A 26,603-nucleotide genomic window follows, 5' to 3' on the forward strand; every position below is an offset into this window, starting at 1 on the left:
ATGGCTGGACAAAAAGTTAGGGTTAGGATAGGGTTCACACAGAAATGGCAGAGGGCTTAGTAGTCGGGGGGGGGGGGGGGGTCCTAATTTTCAAATATCCGTAAGATACTATACAGCGTGTTGTTGTTTCCATATGGCCAATTAAATTGAAATTTTATAGTCCTGTGACTGGATTTAACCGTTTTTGTTATGCCTCAGCCTAAAAGCTAAGGCTATAGACAATACAGATTGAGTATAACCTTGTCTCTTGCACAGATCCGTGGCACAATGTCGTCGTCTTCTTCGACCAGGATTATACGCGCCAGCGTCATCTACTTGTGGTCGAAGTTGTTTTTAATCCCCTGCATGTGACAGTCGCGAGCAAAATAGTCCCACTCGTCTACGTCAATTCCTGTGTTGGCGTTTGCAACAATCTGGTGATAAAATGTTTGTTATACACTACTATTACATTACCTAGATTTCCAACATTGTGTCTTGTCACTATGGTAGCAGTGTCGGAAAATCTTCTTGTATCCTGGTAACTTAATATTTTAGTGTTTCTTCAATTGTCAACAAACCTGTTCAGCAAATGTAACCGTACACATTGATTGTGGTATTAAGTACTTTCTCTTTTGGTGAACACAATTATCTATCACATGCTTCTGTAACATAGCATTGTAACTCATGATCACAGGGATAAACACATGGTCATCATTTTACGCATTCATTTTATTTAACATGAGGTGAGGTGGGATTTTACGTCGGGTTCAAGAATATTGCACTGACACAGCAACAGACTGTGTGTTTGTGTGGGATGCTTGTTTTGTTCCAGAATATCTCACTAAGACACAGTATACTGACTGAGCCGACCAGTCTTTCATTTGTCCTCTTAATGACAAAACGTCCAATCTATTCAAAGTCTGTTGATATTGCGCGTTCGGGGATCGCTCTTTCCAACAGGGGGGCACGGGTGGCCCAATCGTCTAAGGTGCCGCGATTCGCTGTGCAGAGTTGCGTCCCTTGGACACGCCAGAAACCTATGATTGTGGGTTCGAATCCCGGTTCGCCCCGATTATGTTTCTAGGTTTGTCAGCACCATACCCGTGCTCGTGGGTTTCACCGAAGTGGTAAACGTCAGAGACCTGCATCACTTCGGGCTTTCCTCCCACATTAAGCTGACACGCCGCGATATAACTGGAATATTGTTAAAAGCGGCGTAAAACCCAACTCACTCACTTACTCTTTCCAACAGACCAAGGGGGAGATTATTCTATTTCACAATTTAAGAATTTTGAGGCTCGTCACACAATGGACAACTGTAGGCGACCGACCTTTGAGTCTATCTCAAGACCGCAAAGCCCGTACTACTCGCTTAACTATTAGGAGGTATTTAAAGGCATGGCTTTTCTATAATGTGCTCAAAGGTACCAGTTTGATAATTTATAAGCATATCAGACTGTGGTCATGATCGGATCATCTGGACCAGACAATCCAGTGATTGATATCATGAGCATCGACCCACGTAATTGGTTTGGATCGATGACATGCATCAACCAAGTCAGCGAGCCTGACCACAATCCTTGAAGAAAAGCATAGTTTTTTCGAGAATAACAGTGTACCTGTTAATATGCAATGCTCAAAACGAGCGGAGGTTTAGCTTTCACGTAATCAATTAACACAACTAAACTAGATCCCTGTAAGAATCCGGAGACGAGGATCAGGTGATCGGAATTACTTTTAATCTGATGTCATCTGTGATTTTCAGTGACACCATGCTGATGGCGTGGCTCAATGGTATCCACTTATCCAGATTGATCTTGGTTTAAGTCACTTATTTTCTCTTTCGCATTCAATTATGAAAGGGTCACTGTGATGAAGTTGGTATATAGCGGGCTGTAGCATCAAAGCATTCACTCACACACCTACACACTAGACAAGAACAATTTAATAATTAAATTACACACTGAGAAGGAAGACACTCGATCTGAAATACGAGCTTGGACATGCCATGCCAACCAACGGAAACCCTCGCATAAGAGGGTCATATCCTGACGCCATGTGCTGATGGATTTGGCAGCTGCCAGTCATACCGCAATATGTCAGAGTAACATACCAACAATAGGCTTCCCACACTGTACCTGTGTTGGAAATAGAACCACCTGTAGATAGGGTCTTAGGACTGTAACTGAATGAAATGGTTTTATAATAGTGTAAATATGCTCAATTTGCGATTTAATTGGTTTTAACGCTGCAGTATTGTAGAAAATAGTAACTAATTTATCATGTTTACAATATCAAGCCAATGGAACATCAATATTGAGCTGTCATATATGTAAGCGTTCATGTAACAATTGTTGTCACACAATACATTGTGAATGATTCATGAGGTAGCATATTGAACAAAATTAATCTCTCCCTTATAAAATCTATAATATAATGTGTTTGTTGCCCGTTCTTTTGTAATACAGTTTGATAAAAAACATAAGCTGTCATGACCGAGGGCAATTTAGGAAGCTCTGTAAATCATTTAATATATATTGTATACAATCTAAACGTGCAGTGTACCATCACATACACTCAACATGCTCAAGTAAACGACCTCTACAAATACCAACATTATAAGACCACGTGATGTTACGTGACTTCAGCAATCGACAATTCAAAATTGTATCAACTAACTGAAGAACTGTGAAACTTCTATTATTTGAAGCATTCAGCAGATTTTTATTATGATTATTGAAAGGGTTTGGTCAGTTTTATTTTTTCGCATTTATACCAATTTCAGAACTAGACTAACCAGTGGTTTATGCTCATGTTATGGTCGGAGTCGTACGATGGACTGACATTTTTGGAAATGGGACATTTGGGCGGGAGGTGGGCATCACCCTGGCCACCAATTGTACTCATCTCTTTGCGCATGCTGTCCTATCATTCGTGACTAACTCGTGTTATTCCGGGACAAGCCGAATAGCGACTCGTGCCCCTATCGTGGCCATTTTTGCGACCGGGTTCCGTCTTTGCGCAAACGGGCATACCTAAAACAATTGTCAACTCGTTGCGTAATGGTTCACATTTATTTCCCCATATATTATATATATTTCAGATGCAATTTAAAGCACATCGGGACATTCGGAATTATACAGTATGATTGAACACATTTAACTGTGTCTTGGGTATATTTTTAGATGCAAGACATATGTAAAATCAAAAATTATTTCTGAGGAATTCTTTGACGAAGAACTTGAAATCATACGCGCATTCTGATTGGTTTGTCGTATTTTCGCACATAACATTCATCGATAGGGGGGACGAGTCTTCTTGCAGGTTACGGAAAGGGGCGAATGGTGACGAATGGCTGTCCTATCTCTTTGTGCACACGAGTCAGAATATGTTCTCGGTTTGTCAAAACAAAATTACGCGAATTTAGATATGAAGTCTAAACTAAGCTTAAGGTTTCACTTATTTACCCACGAGGGCAAGAAATATAAACGACCACGTGTTTCATGTTTAGATGTGGAGGATAAAACACGACTCCAGTTTTTGTTGAAAATGTAAAGCCACGAGAAAGGAAAAAAACAGGAGACCGAAGACCCGAGGGCTTATTCTCAAGCTCGAGATTTTTCATTTTCAACCAAACCACGGAGTCGTGTTTTAACTGTCATATAAGCTGAGGGAAAAGGTTAGCCTAGGGGTTAAAGCGTATGCTCGTTCTGCCGAAGACCCGGGTTCGATTCCCGACATGGGTACAATGTGTGAAGCCCATTTCTGGTGGCCCCCGCCGTGATATTGCTGGAATATTGCTAAAAGCGGCGTAAAACCAAACTCACTCACTCACTCACTCACTATATTAAGAAGAGGACCGTTGACGTTGCGCCAGAATCCATATCGACACTGATCTATCGGCACTACTTGGGACATCGAAAAACTTTTGGGCGAACATTAGCTCACTAGAACAGGTCAGCTTCTCATTTTACCACACAGTAATCGCATACGATTTGTCAGTGAGCGTAATAGTCATTAATAATAAGTCTATTTGTGCCGCACACGTTCTTACATGCATAGTGTAACCAAACTATGGAGCCACGTGGAAGGTTCCTCGATGTGTGATTCTCAGTGGCCATAACAGTGTATAGCGTCCTTTTTGAAAATTGCAACATGTTTTTGGATAAACACATTTATCATGTAATGGCTAGATTGCTAGACGGGATAAAGCCAACGGGAAAATATGCAAATAAACGGCAAGGGAATAGTTTCAATGATTACAATTACAATTATGTCGTTGTCCTTGTCTATTATTATCATTAGTACCACAATAATAGGTACGGAAAGTCAGTGTCTAACTCAGACACTATATAAGTGTATGCAACATGCCTGTGCCTTGGTCTTTTTCCGAATTTGAGATGGATTAGGCAAGAATAAGTCGCTGTGCTGTTGCTGTGTGGGACATGTCATTGCATTTCGCATCATTATGACAATGTAAAAGTATGATACTAAACAAACGAAACGTCTCAAAGACTAGAGTAGCTTCCCTTTCTGAAATGACTATTACTTCTGTGGATTGTCGCGAAAGGTGATCAATCAGAAAATTATTTCGTGCTTTAAAACATTAGCTTTACAAATGATAAAATGTGTTTTCATGGTAGTTTAGCCACTTTGTAAAAGTTGGAACTATATTACCAGTTGTCAATGTCCGCCTGGCCAATCACAGAACTAGTAGGGAAATATATTAATGCGCACATTCCGGGAAAATTTGCAATGTTTAAGCACCGTTGGTGAGAGACTTTAATTTCGAAAATAGATTAATTTTTAAAAATGATATGATATCAAGAAGTAGTTATCACGCTTGTGTGCTTTGGGTGGTATATATCGCCAAGGCTCGCTAAATACAATGTTTATTCCACATACAGGATATTTGCCACCCCATAACACACTCGCGTGAACCTCTCCGCGAACCAATCAGAGTGGTGGATGTACATGTGACTGACGACGTCACTGTTTCAATTCCTTATATGGCAGGCGCTGCAGGATATAAACTGGTGCGCGTTGTCGAGGTGATGAAATCAGATACTGTTCCTGGTATGGACATAGTTCGCTGTTCGGGCATGCTGCCTATTGTCTGGTATGGAATTGGTTTGTGTTTGCTGATTTATCTGTGAGTATATTCGTGTTTTAACTACAGCAACGGACATACTTATGGAATAACCCACGAGGTACGAGTGATAACGGAAAATATGTCACGAGTGAAATTAATGTTTTTAGTTCCGAGCTTTCACGAGTGACATATTTTACGTAATCACTCGTACCAAGTGGGTTATTCTATTTATTACCCATAATCATATTAAAGACGTTTCAAGGGGGGAAATCGCCGATCAAGAATCAGCTGTTTTGCATCAAAAAACAATCGCGTTACTCACTTAACGTGTTGTTACGCGTAAAAAATACAGTTCTGTTAAAAAACTATACAGATCGCACTATAGCAGTTATATTTCTGTCTGATATACACGGCGTACACTTTCTAGCATTGATAAAGAAGACAAGTTTCCAAAAAGGTTCATCAGGTTTTTTAATCAAGGCTTCTTTTGACAAGATCTCACTATCACAGACAGCCACCGTCGTGCATAGGCAGAGACATGCATTCACATTGAGAAGAGGAAACACGGCAAACGTGTCAATTTTTTAATGTGTCATGAGAAACAAATGCCAAAACCTATAACAACATAGACGGATTGTACAGAAGTCCTGTTTGTTGGAGAAAAGTTACGAAAAGTAGGTAAACTTTGAAAAGTACGTCACAGTGTCGGAATGAATGACCCGACTTGATCCAGATATGAGACAGCCGAAACCAGGAGAGACAAGAGAACCGGCGTTACAGTTTAATCCGGACTTCAGGTTTAATGAACATCGTGTGTGATTTGAGACAAGTGTGAGTGGTGGGAAACATGTGCATGTGGGATTTTAGGAGGACTTGTCAAACACAACCTAGTAGATGACGGGAGTTTGTTGTTATTTTGATGTGATTCATAGGCTAATCAGTAGAGGACGTAACGTGTAGAGGGTTATAGAGGGTCACTCGTATGCGTGACGGTCTGTCAGTGGACCATGGATTTCTGCATGTTGCACAAAAATGTCTCTACAAGCGTTATTTGTGAAAATAATAAAACAAAATTAAGTACAGTTATTGATTATCCTACTAGTTATCGAATGACATGAAAAAAATGTCATAAGAAAAATAATAAATGCTAATGGTCGAATACCTGTTGATAGACTAACACGGTATCTGAAGACGTGGTGCCAAGCCGTCCGTATTCACGGACTTCATTTCGTTTATAGCTTAATATCGGACACAGGATCAGCTCGCTGTGGTAAGTTTTCTTCTCCTTGTATTTTTTAATTATTTTTGTTTTGATTTCAAAACCTCTCCGAGTTCAGCAAAGTGCATCGATTCGCGAGCAGATGTTGGTGATCATGTCGCTACATATCATGTGACACTCTATGCTACCCTTGATCTTCTTCAAAGTAGACATTTCGAATTCTAAACCGTCTGATTTGCATGCCGAAATGATAACGTTACAAAGAATAATGTTTAGTTCCATCTTCCCTGTGTCATTAAACCCTCGTGGTGCCTGGACGTTAGTCAGCCTGCCTACCGCTCATTGCCGTTCTGTGCTGACGTCGCCGATACAAAAACGTATACATTGTATAAAAATTGTCACAACGTTCTTATTTCTTCACAAAACGTTACAAAATTCTACAAAATGATGGATCATCCTATTGTCTTTCGGAAAGTCTAAAAGTTGTTGCAAAATGAGTTTGTTTTTATTCTGATGCCATCGTTCAAAGTGTGAGTATTCTTATTTTTCGTGTTTTTCTTACCTGTATACATTTGTGAACTAAGTTCATGTCAACTTGTCAAGTTTAGTCTTTTTCATTGTGTTTTCATTTTCATTGGCAGTTATCGATGTACATTGTATGTCATCATCGTTCACAAAGGCAAACCTGTCTGTACTAAGTCCGGTTTTTGGATTCGGGTGGTCGAAAGATTCATCAAACAGCAAGTCCACTAACACAGACGCAGACCTGGACTTAGTGGTGTTGATCTTGGCGCACTAGAAACAGTTTCTGGCAACATCGCAATCTGAATTTTGGAACTTCAATCTGGCCATATGCAGTTTTGACAACAAAGATATTAAATGTGTTCAGAGGTTGAATAATACGAATAACTCTTCATGTCAGTCAGATCTCCGTCCGCTTTAAGGAGGTCATTTTCCTTGACAGGTGTCAAATTGTCAGCCATGTTTGTTTACAAACAACGCAGACGTTTTGGTTTTTACTGTAAAATGAAAATCATCTCAAATAAATGAAAAAAAAAATGGGAAATCATGTTATTGATATGAAACTTGGTTTCTTGTCTTATAAATCTCGAATCAGTGATTGTAGCACGTAAAACATCTGAATGAAAGGCGTCGATTTGTGAATGAATGGGGTGAGAGAAAAATAGTCCCGTTGTCCAATGAAAATTTATCTTTGATCAACTGACCAATAAAAATATAAGCTTCGATAATCACTAATTGCACACTGTGCAAATGTCAAAAAGATATTACACTGCATATTTGAGCCCATATGGGTAATACATTTGGTTACCTTTCTTGACCTTTTTCATTAAAAATCTGACCCGTGAAGATTCCGGGTTAGAATTGATCTTCAGCAACCCATGCTTGCCGTAAAAGGTGACTATGCTTGTCGTAAGAGGCGACTAACGGGATCGGGTGATCAGGCTCCCTGACTTGGTTGATGTATGCCATCGTATCCCAATTGCGTGGATCGATGCTCATGATGTCAATCACTGGATTGTCTGGTCCAGACGCGATTATTTACAGACCGCCGTCATATAGCTGGAATATTGCTGAGTGCGGCGTAAAACAACAAACAAACAAACCAACATTAAAAATCTAATTAGTGCTTACAATAAACAGTTTGTCTCTGTGTTTTACACCATGACTGGAAAGTGTCATTTGCCGTGTAAGCTTTGAATAACATGACCGTGATAACGTGATCAGGAAACCCTGTTACTGAGTGTCTTGTCAATTTGATCCCTTCGTATTACTGTTCAACGTATATTGTTTTTATAACTATGAATAATAGCTAAACCTGATGCCATGCAACAGGTAATATCTGTTTTCTGTATACCAATATATGTCAACACATCATCCTTGTCTACAGATACGGCAGATGGCGACTTCGAATGCTTCCCAACGCTGGAATCCCGGGACCCTCTCCAACTGTATTTCTTGGAAACTTGAAACAAATGGCAACAAATGTAAACAATTTTCTATACAACTTCAAATGTGTTGCAAATGTAAGGTTACACATAATCGACGGTTAGATCAGCAGCAGGATGTGTATTGACTAAATATTACATTTACTTGTCTGGTGATTAGAACAGTTGAAGTGTTAACGCCACTGTCAGTAATAATCCATTTAGAGGTCTACGTCAACGTATTAATACGTGTAAGTATCTGGTTTCACCTGTAATAGTCAAAGAGCGGGTGAGATTACACCTGGTAAAATAGTTAAAGAGCGAGTGAGATTACACCTGGTAAAATAGTTAAAGAGCGAGTGAGATTACACCTGGTAAAAAAGTGAAAGAGCGAGTGAGATCACACCTGGTAAAAAAGTTAAAGAGCGGGTGAGATTACACCTGGTAAAATAGTTAAAGAGCGGGTGCGATTACACCTGGTAAAAATAGTTAAAGAGCGAGTGAGATTACACCTGGTAAAATAGTTAAAGAGCTCGTGAGATTACACCTGGTGAAATAGTTAAAGAGCGGGTGAGATTACACCTGGTAAGATAGTTAAAGAGCTCGTGAGATTACACCTGGTGAAATAGTTAAAGAGCGGGTGGGATTACACCTGGTAAAATAGTTAAAGAGCGGGTGAGATTACACCTGGTAAAATAGTTAAAGAGCGGGTGAGATTACACCTGGTAAAATAGTTAAAGAGCGAGTGAGATTACACCCGGTGAAATAGTTCAAGAGCGGGTGGGATTACACCTGGTAAAATAGTTAAAGAGCGGGTGAGATAAGACCTGGTAAAATAGTTAAAGAGCGGGTGAGATTACACCTGGTAAAATAGTTAAAGAGCGGGTGAGATTACACCTGGTAAAATAGTTAAAGAGCGGGTGAGATTACACCTGGTAAAATAGTTAAAGAGCGAGTGAGATTACACCCGGTGAAATAGTTCAAGAGCGGGTGGGATTACACCTGGTAAAATAGTTAAAGAGCGGGTGAGATAAGACCTGGTAAAATAGTTAAAGAGCGGGTGAGATTACACCTGGTAAAATAGTTAAAGAGCGGGTGAGATTACACCTGGTAAAATAGTAAAAGAGCGGGTGAGATTGCATATGGCTTTGAAATAGTCGGACTCCTTCAATAAATTCTATTTTTAGACCAGTTTCTTATGATTATTCAAAGAGATTTGTGGATGTTATTTAATAATACCATGGTGTATCAGCTATGAGATAGTTAACAACGTGCAAGATTTAGATATTTACCATTAGCTATCCTTACGGGCAAGGAGATGACTAACTAGTAATTATTGTACCAATTATGTATTCCAATCCAAGATTATAGAATTTTGGCAGGCATGGTCTTAAAGTTGCCGATGACAGTGCAAGACTCCATCTCTCCGAAGTCCCTGGTTCGATTCCCCGAAATGGTACAATGTATGAACTCCTTTCCCTGCGCCTCCCGACCTGATATTGTTTGACTATTGATACAATCAGCATAGACTCCAACCGACACACTTACTTACTCATTGATGCTTGTCATAAGAAGCGACTAACGGGATCGAGTGGTCAGGCTCGCTGACTTGGTTGATGCATGCATGGATTGTCTGGTCCAGACTTGATTATTTACAGACCGCCGTCATATAGATGAAATATTGCTGAGTGCGGCGTTAAACAACAAACAAACAAAACTCACTCATTAAATATAGTAAGCTCAATGTCAAGGATTAGAATGACAAGATCCAATCTTCTTTGGCAGGGCCTTGTCGACCGCCATCGCCGACACAGGAAAACGTACGGGAAGGTGTACGGGTGAGTCATAGCTCTCAGTGGACATTGCACTGCCTTGTAGGTGACAAATATACCTTGCTACATCTACGACCTCAGCGAAGCGCAACTGTTAGTCTTCACTTATTATGTAGATGAGTGGACACTGTCACCTTTGTGTTTGGGAGCACGGGTGGCCCAGTCGTCTAAGGCGCCGCGATTCGCTGTGCAGAGTTGCGTCCCTTGGGAACGCCAGAAACCTATGATTGAGGGTTCGAATCCCGTTTCGCCCCGATTATGTTTCTAGGTTTGTCAGCAGCATACCCGTGCTCTTGGGTTTCACCGAAGTGGTAAACGTCTTAGACCTGCATCACTTCGGGCTTTCCTACCACATTAAGCTGACACACCGTGATATAACTGGAATACTGTTAAAAGCGGCGTTAAACCCAACTCGAACACACACACAGGTACACACATTTGTGTTTGCAGCGAATGTATACTCGTGAATGTTCTGAAAATTGCCTCCATGTTATATTTCAGATGCCTAATTGGTTTCCTTTTGCTTTGTAGTCAGTACCTGGGCGCGCTACCATACATTTTCGTTCATGATTTGGATATTTTGAAGGAAGTTTTTGTGAAGAACTTTGATAATTTCATGAATAGAATGGTAAGCATCTACGATAAAGAATTAACGTTTAAAGAGTGTCCCCAGTAATTATAACAAGATCTGCCTGCAGGCGTGTCTATTTGAGTATACGCTAATAAAACATTACACTCCTACATCGAGCCACATACATCCACACTGGCAGATATACATACAGCTATACTGACAGACAGACATGTACATTGAGTGACATACAGCTAAACCGACAGACACACAGCTACACTGGCAAACAAACATAGTTACAGCTACACTGACAGACACACACACACACATTTATACTAACATACACACAGCTACACTGACATACAGCTACACTTGCAGACAGACTACATTGAGAGACACACAGCAACACTGGCAAACAGACACTCAGCTACATTGAGACATATAGCTACACTCACATATACAGCTACACAACTACACTGACATACAGCTGCACTTGCAGACAGACACTCAGCTACATTGAGACATACAGCTACACTGACATACAGCTACACTGACATATACAGCTACAATGACATACAGCTACACTTGCAGACATACACTCAGCTACATTGAGACATACAGCTACACTGACATACAGCTACACTGACATATACAGCTACAATGACATACAGCTACACTGACATATACAGCTACAATGACATACAGCTACACTTGCAGACATACACTCAGCTACATTGAGACATATAGCTACACTCACATATACAGCTACACAACTACACTGACATACAGCTGCACTTGCAGACAGACACTCAGCTACATTGAAACATACAGCTACACTGACATACAGCTACACTGACATATACAGCTACAATGACATACAGCTACACTTGCAGACATACACTCAGCTACATTGAGACATACAGCTACACTGACATACAGCTACACTGACATATACAGCTACAATGACATACAGCTACACTGACATACAGCTACACTTGCAGACAGACACTCAGCTACATTGAGACATACAGCTACACTGACATATACAGCTACACTGACATATACAGCTACACTGACATATACAGCTACACTGACATATACAGCTACACAGCTACACTGACATACAGCTACACAGCTACACTGACATACAGCTACACTTGCAGACAGACGCTCAGCTACATTGAGACATACAGCTACACTGACATATACAGCTACACTGACATACAGCTACACTTGCAGACAGACACTCAGCTACATTGAGACATACAGCTACACTGACATACAGCTACACTATAATACACCTACACTTGCAGACAGACAATCAGCTACATTGAGAGACACACAGCTACACTGACATATACAGCTACACTTGCAGACATACACTCAGCTACATTGAGAGACATACAGCTACACTGACATATACAGCTACACTTGCAGACATACATTCAGCTACATTGAGAGACATGCAGCTACATTGACAGACACACACACAGCTATACTAACAGACGGACACACAGCTACACTTGCAGACAGACGCTCAGCAACATTGAGAGACCTACAGCTACACTGACAGACAGACACACAGCTACACTGACATACAGCTACACTGACAGACACAAAGCTACACTGAAATACAGCTGCACAGTTGCAGACACTGACAGGTTGACCCAACTGACTTATTAGTGCAATATTTTATTATTTCAGTCCATATTCCAGTCGCTCAACATGAATCCACACCCTATAGACATCGCACTCACCTTTGCCAGGGGGGATTCATGGTATCGACTTCGCCATATCATGACTCCTGCCTTCACTGGGTCAAAACTGAAGAACGTAAGTGGATCACTGAATACCCACATAGTAAGTGAGTGAATTGGGTTTAACACCGATTTTAACAGTATTCCAGTTATATCACGGCGTGAATACCCACATAGACACAACTTGTGTCCAGATACTTGTTTAGGTTCAGTCTTCTGCTTTTATCCACGAGGTTCTAGGTTCGGATTTCGGATCACGATTTGGGTCATAAGAATTGGGTAATTGCGGGTACTCAAGCGGAACATTTTTCCAAAGTCTTAAGAAATTTCCGCTAAAAGCAAAGTTAATTATAAAATTCTGATTTTCAAACTGCCTCCACTGTGTTGCATAACGAACATATTTCCATAATATCATGTTCCATCGTCAGTTATTCAAATATGGACCCAAATACTGTGAGCAATTGGAAGCACCACTTTAAAATCATTACGGATGCTGTCGAAATATGTGCCCCCAAAAATCATTCATCACCACTCGCCCCTTTCCGTAACCTGCAAGAAGACTCGTCCCCCTATCGATGAATGTTATGTGCGAAAATACGACAAACCAATCAGAATGCGCGTATGATTTCAAGTTCTTCGTCAAAGAATCCCTCAGAAATATTTTTTTGATTTTATATATGTCTTGCGTCTAAAAATGTACCTAAGACACAGTTAAATGTGTTCAATCATACTGTATAATTTCGCATGTAGCGATGAACTTTAAATTGCATCTGAAATATATATTATATATTGGGAAAGATATGTGAACCATTACGCAACGAGTTGACAATTGTTTTAGGTATGCCCGTTTGCGCTAAGACGGAACCCGGTCGCAAAAGTGGCCATGAGAGAGGCACGAGTCGCTATTCGGGTTGTCCCGGAATAACACGAGTTGGTCACGAATGCCAAAAAATGGGCCAAAAGAGAAGAGGAACCTGTTAAATGTCTTTCTGAGTGGGTTAGGTCAGTATGTGATGTTGTCATTGGTTTAACGCACAAACGTAAAAAGAAGAAACGGAATAGGAATAAACTCATTCTGTCCTAGCCAGCTGTCCTCCAAAGTCCGGAAAAGTCCGTTGTTGGTCCCAATGACATAACCATTATATGTAAAAGCATCACTACAGTAATTGTTTGATCCCATATCAACTAATGCCACAAATAGGCCAGTATGTTAACCGAGGACGAAATTTGCCCAAACCATGCATTAGTACTTTCAACTTGACTCTTAAAAACCTATTTGGGACAAGTTGAAATAATAACATGAGGATTCTCGAAAACTCAAAGCATTTGCATGACTCTTTGCAATCTCAGAAAAGAACCAAGCTCGATTCTGTCCTTTCATTTGATTTTGATTCAACTTTGTACAGCACTATCCCACATGACAAACTTAAGGGAAAACTTCATTCCTTGATTCATGGGGCTTCTGTTACAAAACGTGGTGATCACAGATACAGTAACGAATCTACATTCAGAGGTTCAGGACATTTTGTAAAAACTGAAAGCAAATGCCATCTGAAGTTTACTGAGAAAAGAATATGTGAAATGCTGGAATTCCTCATTGATAAGATCTACGTTACGTTTTTGGGTAAGACATTTAGGCAAGTAGAAGGCATCCCCCATGAGCATCAATTGTGCCCCCCTACTTGTGGATCAGTTTCTATGTGCATTTAAATGGGAATTGCTGCTCGGACTGGCAAAGTCAAAACAAGGTAATTTGGCCAAGAAGTTTACCTGAGGCTATAGGTATTTCGATGATCTAATATCGTTCAATAAAAATCAAATAGCCAATTCCCTTCCACTGATTTACCTATCTGTAATAGAAATAATGAAGACCAGTGAGACCGCCTCATCTGTTTCATATTTAGATCTGTGCATAAAGGTTCAGAATGACAAAACAATGTATGGCAAGAGTGGTGACTTCAACTTTCCAATAGTCAACTTTCCCTTCATGTCGAGCACGATTCCAGCAGCTCCAGCCTTTGGTGTTTACATTTCACAAATTTGGAGATACGTTCTATCATGCTGTTTCCACCAAGAATTCAAAGAGCGTCATACGACTCAGAAGGTTCACATACAAGGTCTGAGTGAAGCTTTCAAACAACTTTATCGTAGACATGTGGAGGATTTTCAAAATTTGAAGCATCTGTGACAAAAATTATGTCCAATGCAATTCCCTATTTTGACTTGTACCATATGTTCCCGTGCTTTTTCAGAAAAAATTACTTGCCTTTGCATGTGTTTGTGACGGGTGCTTAGGATATAGTTGGAATCGTACTTTCGACTCTGTCTTTTTCAGAGATTTCTATTTGATATGGAAACGGTTTTGTCGCTTTATTTAAGGCTGCACTTTACTTATCTGCAGCAGAATCTCTTGTGCACAGCGGATATCAGTTTTGGTTTCAACGAAATCAGTAAATGCGGATTTTCACTCCATTGTCTGGATGGTTTATGGTTAGCCGTCGCATGGCAAACAAACAAACACACACCTTTTTATGCAAATTGTGAGTGGTGGGTGTTACCGTCAGTGCAGGACATGCTTACTCTGTTCAACACGTGGTGTTGTTACTGATTTACATTGGTCCATTCAAATAGTTTTCCCCGCTATTTTGCCAATAATGCCCAGTGGAAATGTCTCGACGGATGACGGAGACTCTGGCATAATGTTTTACATTTACATGTAATGGCTTTGTTATTTAAAGCCTATTCAGGAGCAGCAACAGACCTACTTTGGATGACAAGCAGCTGGGACAGAACAGGGTTGTCCTATTATGTTTCTCGTTTTCAATTTGTGCATTGTACCAATGACAACATCCAGCACTGAGATAACCCGCTGTGAAAGACATTCAACAGGTTCATCTTCTCTACTGGCCCATTGTTGTAACATACGCTTCGACAGCATCCACATTGATTCTAAAGCTGTGTTTTTCCATCGCAAGGGAACAATATTTCAAATCATCTTCTTTAAAGGATGTTTTACTAGTATTAATTCTCGTATACTTTTTTGAAAAATGTTGATTGATATGGTTTGTTTAAACACAATGTTTTAAATTTGGTAGATTAAATTAACAAGTGCGATTGTTAGTGGCTGTATCCTCGAAGGAGGGTAAGGTACTGTAAAATTATTGTCCCCCTGAGAGGATAAGTAAGTTCCTGATCTTTCAAAAAAATTAAGAACTACCACGTTTTTAATCGTAGAATATGTGTTATTTTAATGTGTTAGGCTAACTCTGCCAATAATCGCCAACACTTGAAGGGATGATGTAAATCCTGCTGGGGTCCATGCAGGAAGCAAAAGTACTGTAAGTCCCCATGGTCCCTAGTATGGTGATCTACCTTCAATTGCTGGCGATCTATAGACCGTTTTTATCTTGTATCGTTATATATAGTGCTTTTCTTTTTAATAATTCCGTACTAGTTTAATTGTCTAGTAATTTTACTGTCCTTCGTTGGCAGGTTTTTATATAAGTTCAATTGTATTGATCATGCTTAACTATTGATAGTCACGATATGGCTGAAATATTGCCGATGTGACTTAAAATTTTAACTCACTCACTCACTCTAAAGCTGTGATTCCGATTGATAGCAGGTTGTGCATGATATTTGGTTAACATTGCAGTAACTGTTGAAGGTTATTATGGTCAACAATAGAGGATATGTAACGTCAGAGAATAAGCAGTCCGAGGAAGCAATTCATTTGGGCGTAAAAGGCAAAATAACCTGTTATTATATGGTCAACGCATTGGTATAATAATGATGAATCTTGGCAGCCACAAGTTGTCGATTTTATATCATGAGCAGGCACGTTCTGCAACATTTTCGTAAAGTTGAACAACTTGGATGTGATTGTGTTTGTATGGGGAAATAAAACTGTTGGTTGTTCCTCTAAGTGTTACTTAAACATTAGACATCAATTCCCTTTGTTTGCCAATTACAAATTCATGAACATGAGGTCTTTGTCTGTTTCACGGTTTCTGGTTTGGCCAAAGCTTTCAAAGCAATATCAAGAGCTATACAAATTTCTAAAGTGGGTGTCATCTCACGAAGCGTGCTATTGATACGGAGTCGGTTCACTTCTGACAAATTTGTGAAGTAGGTAAAATCTCACGATGTATGCTACTGGTAGGGCGGGGAGTTCACTTCTGACATTTGTCAGAAGTGGGAACCATCTCAAGACGGAAGCCACTGGTAGGGCGGGCACTTCACTTCTGACATTTGTCAGAAGTGGGTCTCTTCTCAAGACGGAAGCCACTGGTAGGACGGGCGGATCACTTCTGACAGATTTCTGAAGTAGGATAATACTCACCTATAATTTAACCACACACCTCAATTGAATAGAAAGTATTAAATAGCAGTTAGCATTGTGCATTACAGACGTGTGCTCACATCAACACAGCGGCGGAGTCCCTGGCCAGGAACCTTGCCGAGGCTGCAGGACACACAGACGCCATTTATTTGAAAGAGTAGGTGATAAGTTGATGATGAAATAAAACGAGGACGTTCAGATTATCTACCCGCCCCCCTCTTTATTCAGAATGCTCATAGGCCCATATATGCTCTTTTAAAAAGTCGGGAAAACTCGGAAGGACGATAGGGGCAAGATGGGAAATTTGATAGTTGAAACATTCATTCACTTGACGAGGCATATTTCATATGAGTCTCCCAATGGCGTTTTGAGGGTGTCTGTCCCACGTCTCTAGACGCGCCTGACAAAGTCAGGCCAACGGGTTTGACGGCCTATGACGTTGACGCGTACGTCTCCCTATTATGTCCCAGACGTGATCAGTAGAGGAAAGGCCCGTTCTTATTGCTGGAGATGGCACTCTGTGGATGTTGTGCTGGTGGATGTGAGCATTGACGATTCATGCACGGCGAGCAAAGTCGTTGTCCTGAAAGACAAAAATATCGACCCAAGTGCCTTGCAAACGGGACAGCAAATGGTGCCAGTATGTTGTCCAGATGGTACTTTCCATTGACCCTTCCTTGCACTATATGGAGTAGGGTTCACTTAGTCATAATGATACCACCACACATCATTACCGATCCACCGCCAAATCTGTCATGAGGCCTCAGGTTGACATTGGTTTGACTATCATTTCGACGTTGCCTAACACGACCACGTGTATCAATTAACATTTATGTATCCATTCTCTGAAGCATGGAGAAGTATTGACAGTGTTTTGACAGTATTGGTAAAAATATCCGACAAGTCTGACTCTGCTTTATTCATGCTGGCTTTACAACTGAAAGTTTCTTCTGCAGAAAAAACATCATTTGCTAAAAAGAATTAAAGATTAATCTAGATTCAAGACCACACCCATCAGCATAATAACAGTTCACAAGCATGTTCACCTGCTCATCGGTGACAACGATATCAATGATGTTTCTCACCAAATGCCAATGATCATTTATCCAACAGGAAACTCAATTTGAAGCATCACTTATATATTGTATAAAACCTATTTTAGGAACTATAAACAGGTGTAGCTTCTTAACCCACATGTATTTAAGTGTGGCATCAAATTCCAAGATGACAGGCAAATGCCGACTACCTACTCCTAAGTCTATAAACACTGTTTAGATATATTCAAATAACCTGGCGAGGAAATAAACAAATCGATTAAAGTACACCAGGTATATAAGCAAATTCAACTGTCAAGTCGTCTTTTAAGCTTCCATTAAGTATGTACATGCAAAAAACATAACAGATCTAAAAGAAAATTTCGAATTTTTGTACAAAGTTATCACAAATAGATCTTTCACCTACATAGACAGGGTCGTCTTCCGCAGAAAATATCCTCTTCAGTAGGACTGGATGTTTCAGGAGACTGGATGTTTCAGGAGACTGGATGTTTCAGGAGGCTGGATGTTTCAGGAGAATGGATGTTTCAGGAGACTGGATGTTTCAGGAGACTGGATGTTTCAGGAGACTGGATGTTTCAGGAGGCTGATTTCCACGTCCAACTCAAAAATTCAAATCTCCACGTATTTTCATGTATGACAATCTGATACATCATTGGTGTTATCCATTACCTCAGTTCAATGTGGAGACATTTCCAATCACAGTACAATATGTAGATCCACACGGTGGTATATAAGATGTTAGCAAGATCACATCACGATCCATATTCAATAAACTATTATATGATTTTACAGATGACGTTATATTTTTCCACAAGTATGACACAGTGTTTCAGTGCACGCGTCTTCATAAACATTGTGGAAAAATTTAGGGAAAGTGATTTATGTCTGAGAAAATTACTCAAGCATCTGTTCCAAGTTTCAAATTCAGGAACAAGTGGTCATTTTCTGATTTAGCCAAACGTTTCAAAGAAAGCACCACAACCTTCAAATCATTGGTATCATTTGGCATTCATCTTTTATTGTGACCATGGCTGCGGCGGCGTCTTTGGGATGAGGGAAATAGTCTCAATATATTGACATTTGCAGTTTGTTGCTTGGAAAGACTGGAAAAGTGTTTTATTTTGTCATAGCATCTACATGTGAGTTCTTCCATTTTCCAGTGTTCACAGATACTTGCTCATTGTACTGATTTGTCACTGCGAAAGTATTTGCTCATTTGACTCAAGTGTTTTTAGGAATACCTCTATGACAATAACAAAATATTTCACGCAATTCCTTAAAAAAGCCAGGGAAATGAAAAGCATAAATCCAAGTTTGATGATGGCTAAAAATAAACATGTCAAGATATTGTTATTCAATGGTGATGTATTTGATACGGATGTTATCGTTGTTGTTTTTTACCTTAAGTTTGCAGTGTTTACTTCGATTGTTTTTTTAGCCCAGCAAAGCTTTGATAACGTTTGTCATGTTTTGGTCCAGTCCTGTTGTACAGCGTATACTTTCCTTCTCCCGGTAGTTTATTGTTCAGTGTCAAGTGCTACCATTCCGTAAACAGGATGCCAACACCGTGGCATCGTTGTAGGTAAAATATATCACCAACATTTACTTTTTGAGTAACTGTTACGTATGTTATAGCTGAACAGGTAGCATTTTGCATACCAAAATAAGTAATATCATTGTGTGAAACTATCTTTGGAAAATAAACTCTTTCAAAGTAGACACTTTCCTCCAGGTGCAGTTGTCTAACGTGGAATCCTCTATCAAGAATTAAACAGAGGTATTAACTATGTTTCTTGTGAAGATTCTGACATACATCAACCTATGCACGACTGAAAAGGGTACGAGAGAGGATAATGAAAGTCATATCAACATTTCAGAATTTTGGTATTCTTATTCTGCAATTATCATGTTTGCACTCTTTCAGGTATTTTGTAGCTTTCGCCCTGGACACTATTGCCGGAACAGCCTTCGGTATTCAAATAGATTCTCAGAAGGATCTTTCGAACCCATTTGTTGTCAATTCGTCGAAGTTGTTTTCAAGTGGATTCGTCAAAAATAAATTCCTGTTATTGTCTGGTGAGGAAAAGGGATATCATTGAGATATTAAGGTTAAAAATATTTTTTGCTTCTGAATTGTGAAACATACAATTTGGAATGTGCTCTGCCACTATATTACATAATCATAATATAAAACGCCATTACCAGAGGGTGGGTTGGGTTTAATGGTGGTGTCAGCAACATTGCTGCCTAGATAAGGAGGGGATCCACACATTGTCTTCATGCTGACTTAAGGTAACCGGGCTAACGGGGTTTATAACTAGCAAATTGACTGTGTAATATCGTACTGTGAATTAGAATAATAATGTGTTGACATTTAGAGATTGGCGGACAGTGACGTCTGTGATAATATAAACATAAAAGTCCGGGCAGCCCTCTTGCCTTAGGTGGTACAACACGTGGTGAAGAATTATGCCCCTTATTTTGGCTTCGAGAACACTCTTGTTGTGGGTATGAGTGAGTGATTATTGCTTAAAGCTACGTCAGAAATCGTGCAGCTTTTCGCGGCAAGTTCAAGTTTCAGAAGCGTTCACTCACTGTCTGCAATGACGTGTGACATGTGTAGTTATTATAGGTTTACGTACATAGTAGAAGACGTAGAAAGTACGTGTTGTAAATTGTCTTTTTTATGAATCATTTAAACTACATCAGAAATAACAAATGTTTTAGAGATATATTTAGAAATAACATCAGAAATAACAAATGTTTTAGAGATCTATTTAGTATCAATAACGTTGATGCTCAACCCGTCGGTAATTAACATCAGAGTATATTGCGATAAAACATTGTGTCATGACGTCATTTCAGGACATAAATTATGCTCCTATAAATCAATGCAGGGAGAATAACCCACGAGGGGCGCAGTTCATAGTTCGTTGTTGTACTGATTCGACATTGCCGTTGTCGGATTGAGTCATCATTATTTTTATTCGAAAACATATTTTTGAAGCTTGTACACATGCGGATAAGACCCGTGACGATCCGGGGTAGAAAGGGTCTTCGATCAGCAACCCATGCTTGCCGTAAAAGGCGACTAACGGGATCGGGTGGTCAGGCTCGCTGACTTGGTTGATGAATGTCATCGGTCCCAATTGCGTGGATCGATGCTCAAGATATCAATCACTGGATTGTCTGGTCCAGACTCGATTATTTACAGACCGCTGTCATACAGCTGGAATATTGCTGAGTGCGGCGTAAAACAAAACAAACAAAAAATAAATAAACATGCGGATAAATGTGAACCTGAACCATTACCCCATTCCACCTGTTTGGCGTATTCGTCTTCCTCCAGCAATGTTCCCTGCTCTTAAACCTCTGCTGAAGCTGTGTGGGGTCTACACATTCACCAGCAGTGCCGTCAACTTCTACAGAGACACAGCCGAAAGAATCTATGTGCAGCGGAGACAGCTGTTTGATAAAGTAGGTATCGTCATTTACTGTTGAAAGTTTGCCTAGCTCTCACTATTTCCGTTAGATAGATGTTCTTCAACACAAAACTAAGGCGAGCCTTCCTATTGTAGACGAAGATGGATATTCTTCAACTTTTGATTGACGCTAAAGGTAACACGGTTGGGAAAGGAAAGACATCCTCACAAGCTAAACGTGAGTGAACATGCTAAGGATATTGTGATGTTTCCACAGCAATCGATCAGTAACAAAAACACTACGTAATATAGGCCATAGCCCTGGTATATGCTACCTACCCATCATCCTGAGTGGCATTGCCTAAATGCTTCAGGTTACATATGCAGAATTATTTTCATAGTTATTACTTTATATCTCCATATATCAGTCCAAAGATCAGTCAGGATCAGAGTTTGAATTGTTCCCCAGCAACCCATGCTTGTCATAAGAGGCGACTGACGGGTGATGGTGAACAGGATCGCTGACTTGGTTGATGCATGTCACCGTGTCCCAAAAGCGTAGATCGATGGTTAGAATTATTTAGTCCAGGCTCGATATCTTACACAACGCCGTCATATAGCTGGAATATTGCCGAGTGTTGCATTAAACAACTGACAAACAAACAGATATGTCAGTCCACTGCCATGTATCATGTTGGGTCCATATTACAGGCTTGTCGCCGGATGAAATATATGCCCAGGTTGTGTTCTTCTTCGGTGCTGGGTTCGAGACCGTCTCAACGTCCCTGCAGTTCATGGCCTATGTTCTGGCTACTCATCCCCATGTTCAGAGGAAACTTGTGGAGGAAATCCACTCCGAGATTGGTGATGTATGATTCAGAGAGCAATTTAAACGACACTTTCTTACCTTTTATTGAAAGCGAAAAATTCAGTTATGAATACTCGATTTTATGCTTCATTCAGTGTTGAGTTGACAAAGAACAGCTTAAAGGATGAAACTGCTAATGCTAACTCGAGTATAGCAGAGTTTCAATCAAAGTTTCGAGTATTGATCACTGAAATGCCTGGTGGTGGTTATATCTCGAGTTGAGTTTCCCCGTATCTGATGCAGGCGGGAAGCTATTTTGTAAAGCTGGCACGTCGCGGGAGATCTCGCGGACCGATATGTGGAGAAAGCACGTCGGTAAAGTGACTCACACAACTTTATGAAGTACACACTGTACCATCTGATCATTGTTGATGTCCAATTATTAATGCAGGCTCTGCAACATGACACATCTGAGGGCAAGAGCTGTCCTTCAGATTGTTACATGTCAGCAGGTGAGGTGAAATTGTGTGTGAATACTCCACTCAGACACAGTATACTGACTCCTTGTCCTTGTTTTAGCCCCTTAATGCCGAGCGCCAGACAGTAACAACAAGTACCATCTTTTGACGTCTTATGGTATGACGCGGTCGGGAATCGAACCCCGCACCTTCCGCGCTCCGGGCGGACGCTCTACCTTTAGACCACAGAGACGGTTACATTTCAGCATGTAACAGCGGAAACACTTAATTTGTCAAAGTTAGTTACCACGATCAGGACACCCTTGATCCACAACACCCATCTCGCATCGTCTCATCAGGACTACGGTTCTACAGAATCAGTAACAAACATTTAATATAACCAATGACATCTACACAGGCCTGCTTGTATTAAGAGTTTCGTGCTAGACCATTCAAAACTGTCTTCATGCAGATTATCCGCATGGATAAGTGACCCTAGAAGATCCGGGTTAGACTTGGTCTTCAGGAGCCCGTGCTTTTCATAAAAGGCGACTAACGGGATCGCGTGGTGAGACTCGCTGATTTGGTTGATGCATGTCATCGTATCCCAACTGCGTGGATCGATGCTCATGATATCAATCACTGGATTATCTGGTCCAGACTCTATTATTTAGCTGGAATAGCTGAGTGACACTATATTCCAGCCTTTCAGCCTACCCCTTGCACCAGACGCTGGTCCATGGGTATTCTTTCAAATAACAATTCTCACTTAGTCGGATTGTGACTTGCGCCAGGATAACATTATTAACATGACAAGCACTAAACCCCGATCTTTCAGCATGTTACCAACGTGACGGGCATCATTGGAAAACATCTACATCATCGTCGACAACCCTCAGCCATGCTAGCTGAACTTCGACTCCAACACGGATGGGAACGGTTATCTCAAATTTGAAAATTCATGAGGAGCATTGAATACTTTTTCTGCAGGCTTTACCCATTACCAGTGGGTTTCACTCAAGGAATTGTTCACGTGATACTTAATGTGATTTTTCAAATCCACACCCTCAAGATCTATTCATTACCAACATAGTCAATTGTATGTTCCTCTGTTTCAGGAGGAGACGACGTATGACAACATACAGAAGATAGAATATCTGGAACACTTCATCCGGGAGACCCTCAGGCTCTACCCTTCAATTCCCCTGTAATTTTTGTTTCTGTAGTTGAGAACAGGATACACGTTTACCTTCCATATTTCTACACTAGTAATAGATACAGTCACAATACATACCGTGTATAAACCACATTGACTGATCTTTGGGAGTTTTGAAACTACCTGTTCGGGTGGTCAGGCTCGCTGACTTGGTTGATGCATGTCATCGATCCCATTTGCGTGGATTGATGCGCATGATGTCAAGCACTGGGTTGTCTTGTCCAGACTCGATTATTTACAGACCGCCATCATATAGCTGAAATACTGCTGAGTGCGACGTTAAACAACAAACAAACAAGCAAACATATACATTAAATTTGAAACACAAACACCAGAAACTAATCAGTATCGATTGGATAAAATGGGAGTGAACATAAAAATTGGATCACTGAAAGTCACGCCAGCTCCTGCTTATTTTTTATTAATTTATTTGTTTGTTGTGTAACACCGCACGAACCAATATTCAAGCTATATGACGGCGGGCGTAAATAATCAAGTATGGACACAACAATCCAGTGATCGACTTAGTAAGGCTGGAATAACGCTGCCGATCCATTTGGTGCCCTCTTACGACCAGCACAGGTTGCCGGGGTCTATTTTATCCCACAATCCCTACGGGGCCAGCGACTACTACTAACGAATCCCTCTGTGGTGGTCATCAATTCGTTCCTATGGCCTCTATATGTATGCTGTTGAGCTCAAACTTGTCCAAGTGTGGTATTCCTTCCATGGAGTGAGTATGTGCACATATGCGTGTATACCTATATCTGATTTGATGTTCCTAGGGTAGCCAGGGAAACTGTGAACACGGTGGAAATCAAGGGCTACACTTTCCCTAAAGGCTCCGTGGTTGTAGCCCCAACCCTAGAAATACAGAGAGACCCAGAATATTTTGATCACCCAGATTCGTTTGATCCTGATCGGTAGGTGCATAATAGATGATTGTCAGAATATAGGGTTAACTGAACAAGTTATCATCAATAAGTTAAACACATTGCATGTCCTGAAATTCTGTTCTGTTTTAGAAAGTAGATAAGTTTACCAAAAGAGCGCATGGTGGTAAAGGAGACAGAAGTAGCAGTGGTAATTGTAGTGATGTTTGAGTTTTAAATAAGACATAGCATGTGTTACAATTGAGCAAAACATAATTATAACTCCATTATTTGTTCTTATTTCAGGTGGAAAGAGACGATTAATCCTTTGCTATGGCTTCCGTTTGGCTACGGCCCACGCCAATGTATTGCAATCAGACTGGCATTGATTGAGATGAAGATTGGGCTGATCCATGTCCTTAGAAGGGTGAAGTTTGTCAAACTGCCTGACACACCTGTAAGTACCTGGACCTTTGGATGGAGTGTTTAAGAGGCACATGTTACTCCTTGTTGCATTGTATTGTACTGTCTCGCAGCGGTAACGATACGGCTAGGACAGAATATTTGATCACTTAGGCTCTCCTTCATACGCCGAAGAGGGGACAAGACATTCACACACCCTTACAACAGGTGAATGTTTGTTGTAGACGCAGTTCACCCACACACGCACTCGCACAAATCGTACAGGCACGCATGCAAGCACACACACACACACACACACACACACACACACACACACACACACACACACACACACGAATAAAAGAAACAAAGAGAGTCGCCATAACATGTCTGGTACTCACAATAGCATCACCGAAAAGTGATCAGAGTGGATGAAACATATGTCAATGAAACCGACGCCATCACTTCACATCAGTGTACTCATTGTTTCAGGACGTCATAGAATTCGACCCACTAGCTTATGGTCGGCTGGTTCCAAAGGAAGACATCAAACTCAAGATTGAACTCCGGGGAGATCCCAGACACAACACCAATGCCTGACCTAACGCAGTGTGTAGTTACCGCATGTGCACTCACTGCGTGGTTTGAAAAATAGTTACATAAACATTCGGCCAGATCGGCACATCCTGACGACAGTTCCGTGAGAGTGAATCGATTCATCCAGGAAAGAGTTTGAATAAAACTAAACACACTACGAAATGTTCTCTTTTTACTTTTTATTGATAATCCTATCCATAATTAGGTATTGAGTACTATGTTCAGATAGATTTACACATAAGGTTAAAACATGGAGTATCTGTTAATACATCAACAGTTTCTTCGACAGACAGGATTCTCAAACCATTGGTGTTTATGACCGACACTCCAAAGTCATGATGCAAATACTGTACTCATGGCGAATTATAAAACTGTAGATTTACTATTTTAATAATATGTGATGTTTGCTTGTTTAAATGAATAGCTAGTTTCCCATACAGTAGTTCTGTAAATTGGACTTTTGTCAAGGCGATAATTACGGTGACCTCTCGGCTGAAATATACTGAACCACAAAAGAAACATCACCATGGATAGATATATGAGAAACCCGATTTGTCCAAACACTCTAAACATACTTTGAGACATATTAAAAAGATGAAACTTGGCAAAACTGGTCATCAAGGTTGAAATTAAAGTAACAAATGTTCTTAAAGTGAAACACAACACTAGTCTCTGAGAAAATGGCATCACAAGTCAGTATCTCGTGTGTCCGCCATGTGCATTGATGACTGCCGTGCAACGTCGATACATGGAATGGATGAGGCAGTTGATGAAGGCCATAGGCACTTGAGCCTACACTCTGAGGAACGCCTGACGCAGTTCAGGTGCAGTTGTCGGCCTTGGTCGGAGGTCGTTCAGCCGTCTTTGAATCTCGTCCCAAAGGTGCTCAATGGAATTTAAATCGGGACCAAGGGCAGGCCACTTCATGGTTCGGATGCCATTCTGCATTGTGTTGCTGTCGCAGTGTGGGTACGGGCGTTATCATGCTGAAACTCGTGGTTGCGGCGACGTGCCAAATAATGAGGAATGGCGTGT

At 40.6% G+C, this 26,603-nt stretch overlaps 1 protein-coding gene across 1 annotated transcript; it reads left to right on the forward strand.

Moving 5' to 3' along the window:
• The first annotated feature begins 5,054 nt into the window (after nucleotides 1-5,054).
• LOC124116794 (cytochrome P450 3A5-like) lies at nucleotides 5,055-25,713 on the forward strand. Its single transcript, XM_048397514.1, has 14 exons — nucleotides 5,055-5,131; nucleotides 8,200-8,296; nucleotides 10,022-10,074; nucleotides 10,600-10,696; nucleotides 12,341-12,469; nucleotides 16,804-16,892; nucleotides 19,718-19,869; nucleotides 21,143-21,270; nucleotides 21,372-21,453; nucleotides 21,927-22,084; nucleotides 23,600-23,688; nucleotides 24,483-24,620; nucleotides 24,876-25,026; nucleotides 25,464-25,713. Exons 1-14 carry the CDS (start codon nucleotides 5,058-5,060, stop codon nucleotides 25,569-25,571), a joined length of 1,545 nt encoding a protein of 514 aa, XP_048253471.1. The 5' UTR covers nucleotides 5,055-5,057; the 3' UTR covers nucleotides 25,572-25,713.
• The last annotated feature ends 890 nt before the right edge of the window (nucleotides 25,714-26,603 follow it).

Source organism: Haliotis rufescens, unplaced genomic scaffold (genome assembly GCF_023055435.1).
Source record: "Haliotis rufescens isolate VD_foot unplaced genomic scaffold, xgHalRufe1.0.p SCAF_17, whole genome shotgun sequence".
Taxonomy (NCBI): domain Eukaryota; kingdom Metazoa; phylum Mollusca; class Gastropoda; order Lepetellida; family Haliotidae; genus Haliotis; species Haliotis rufescens.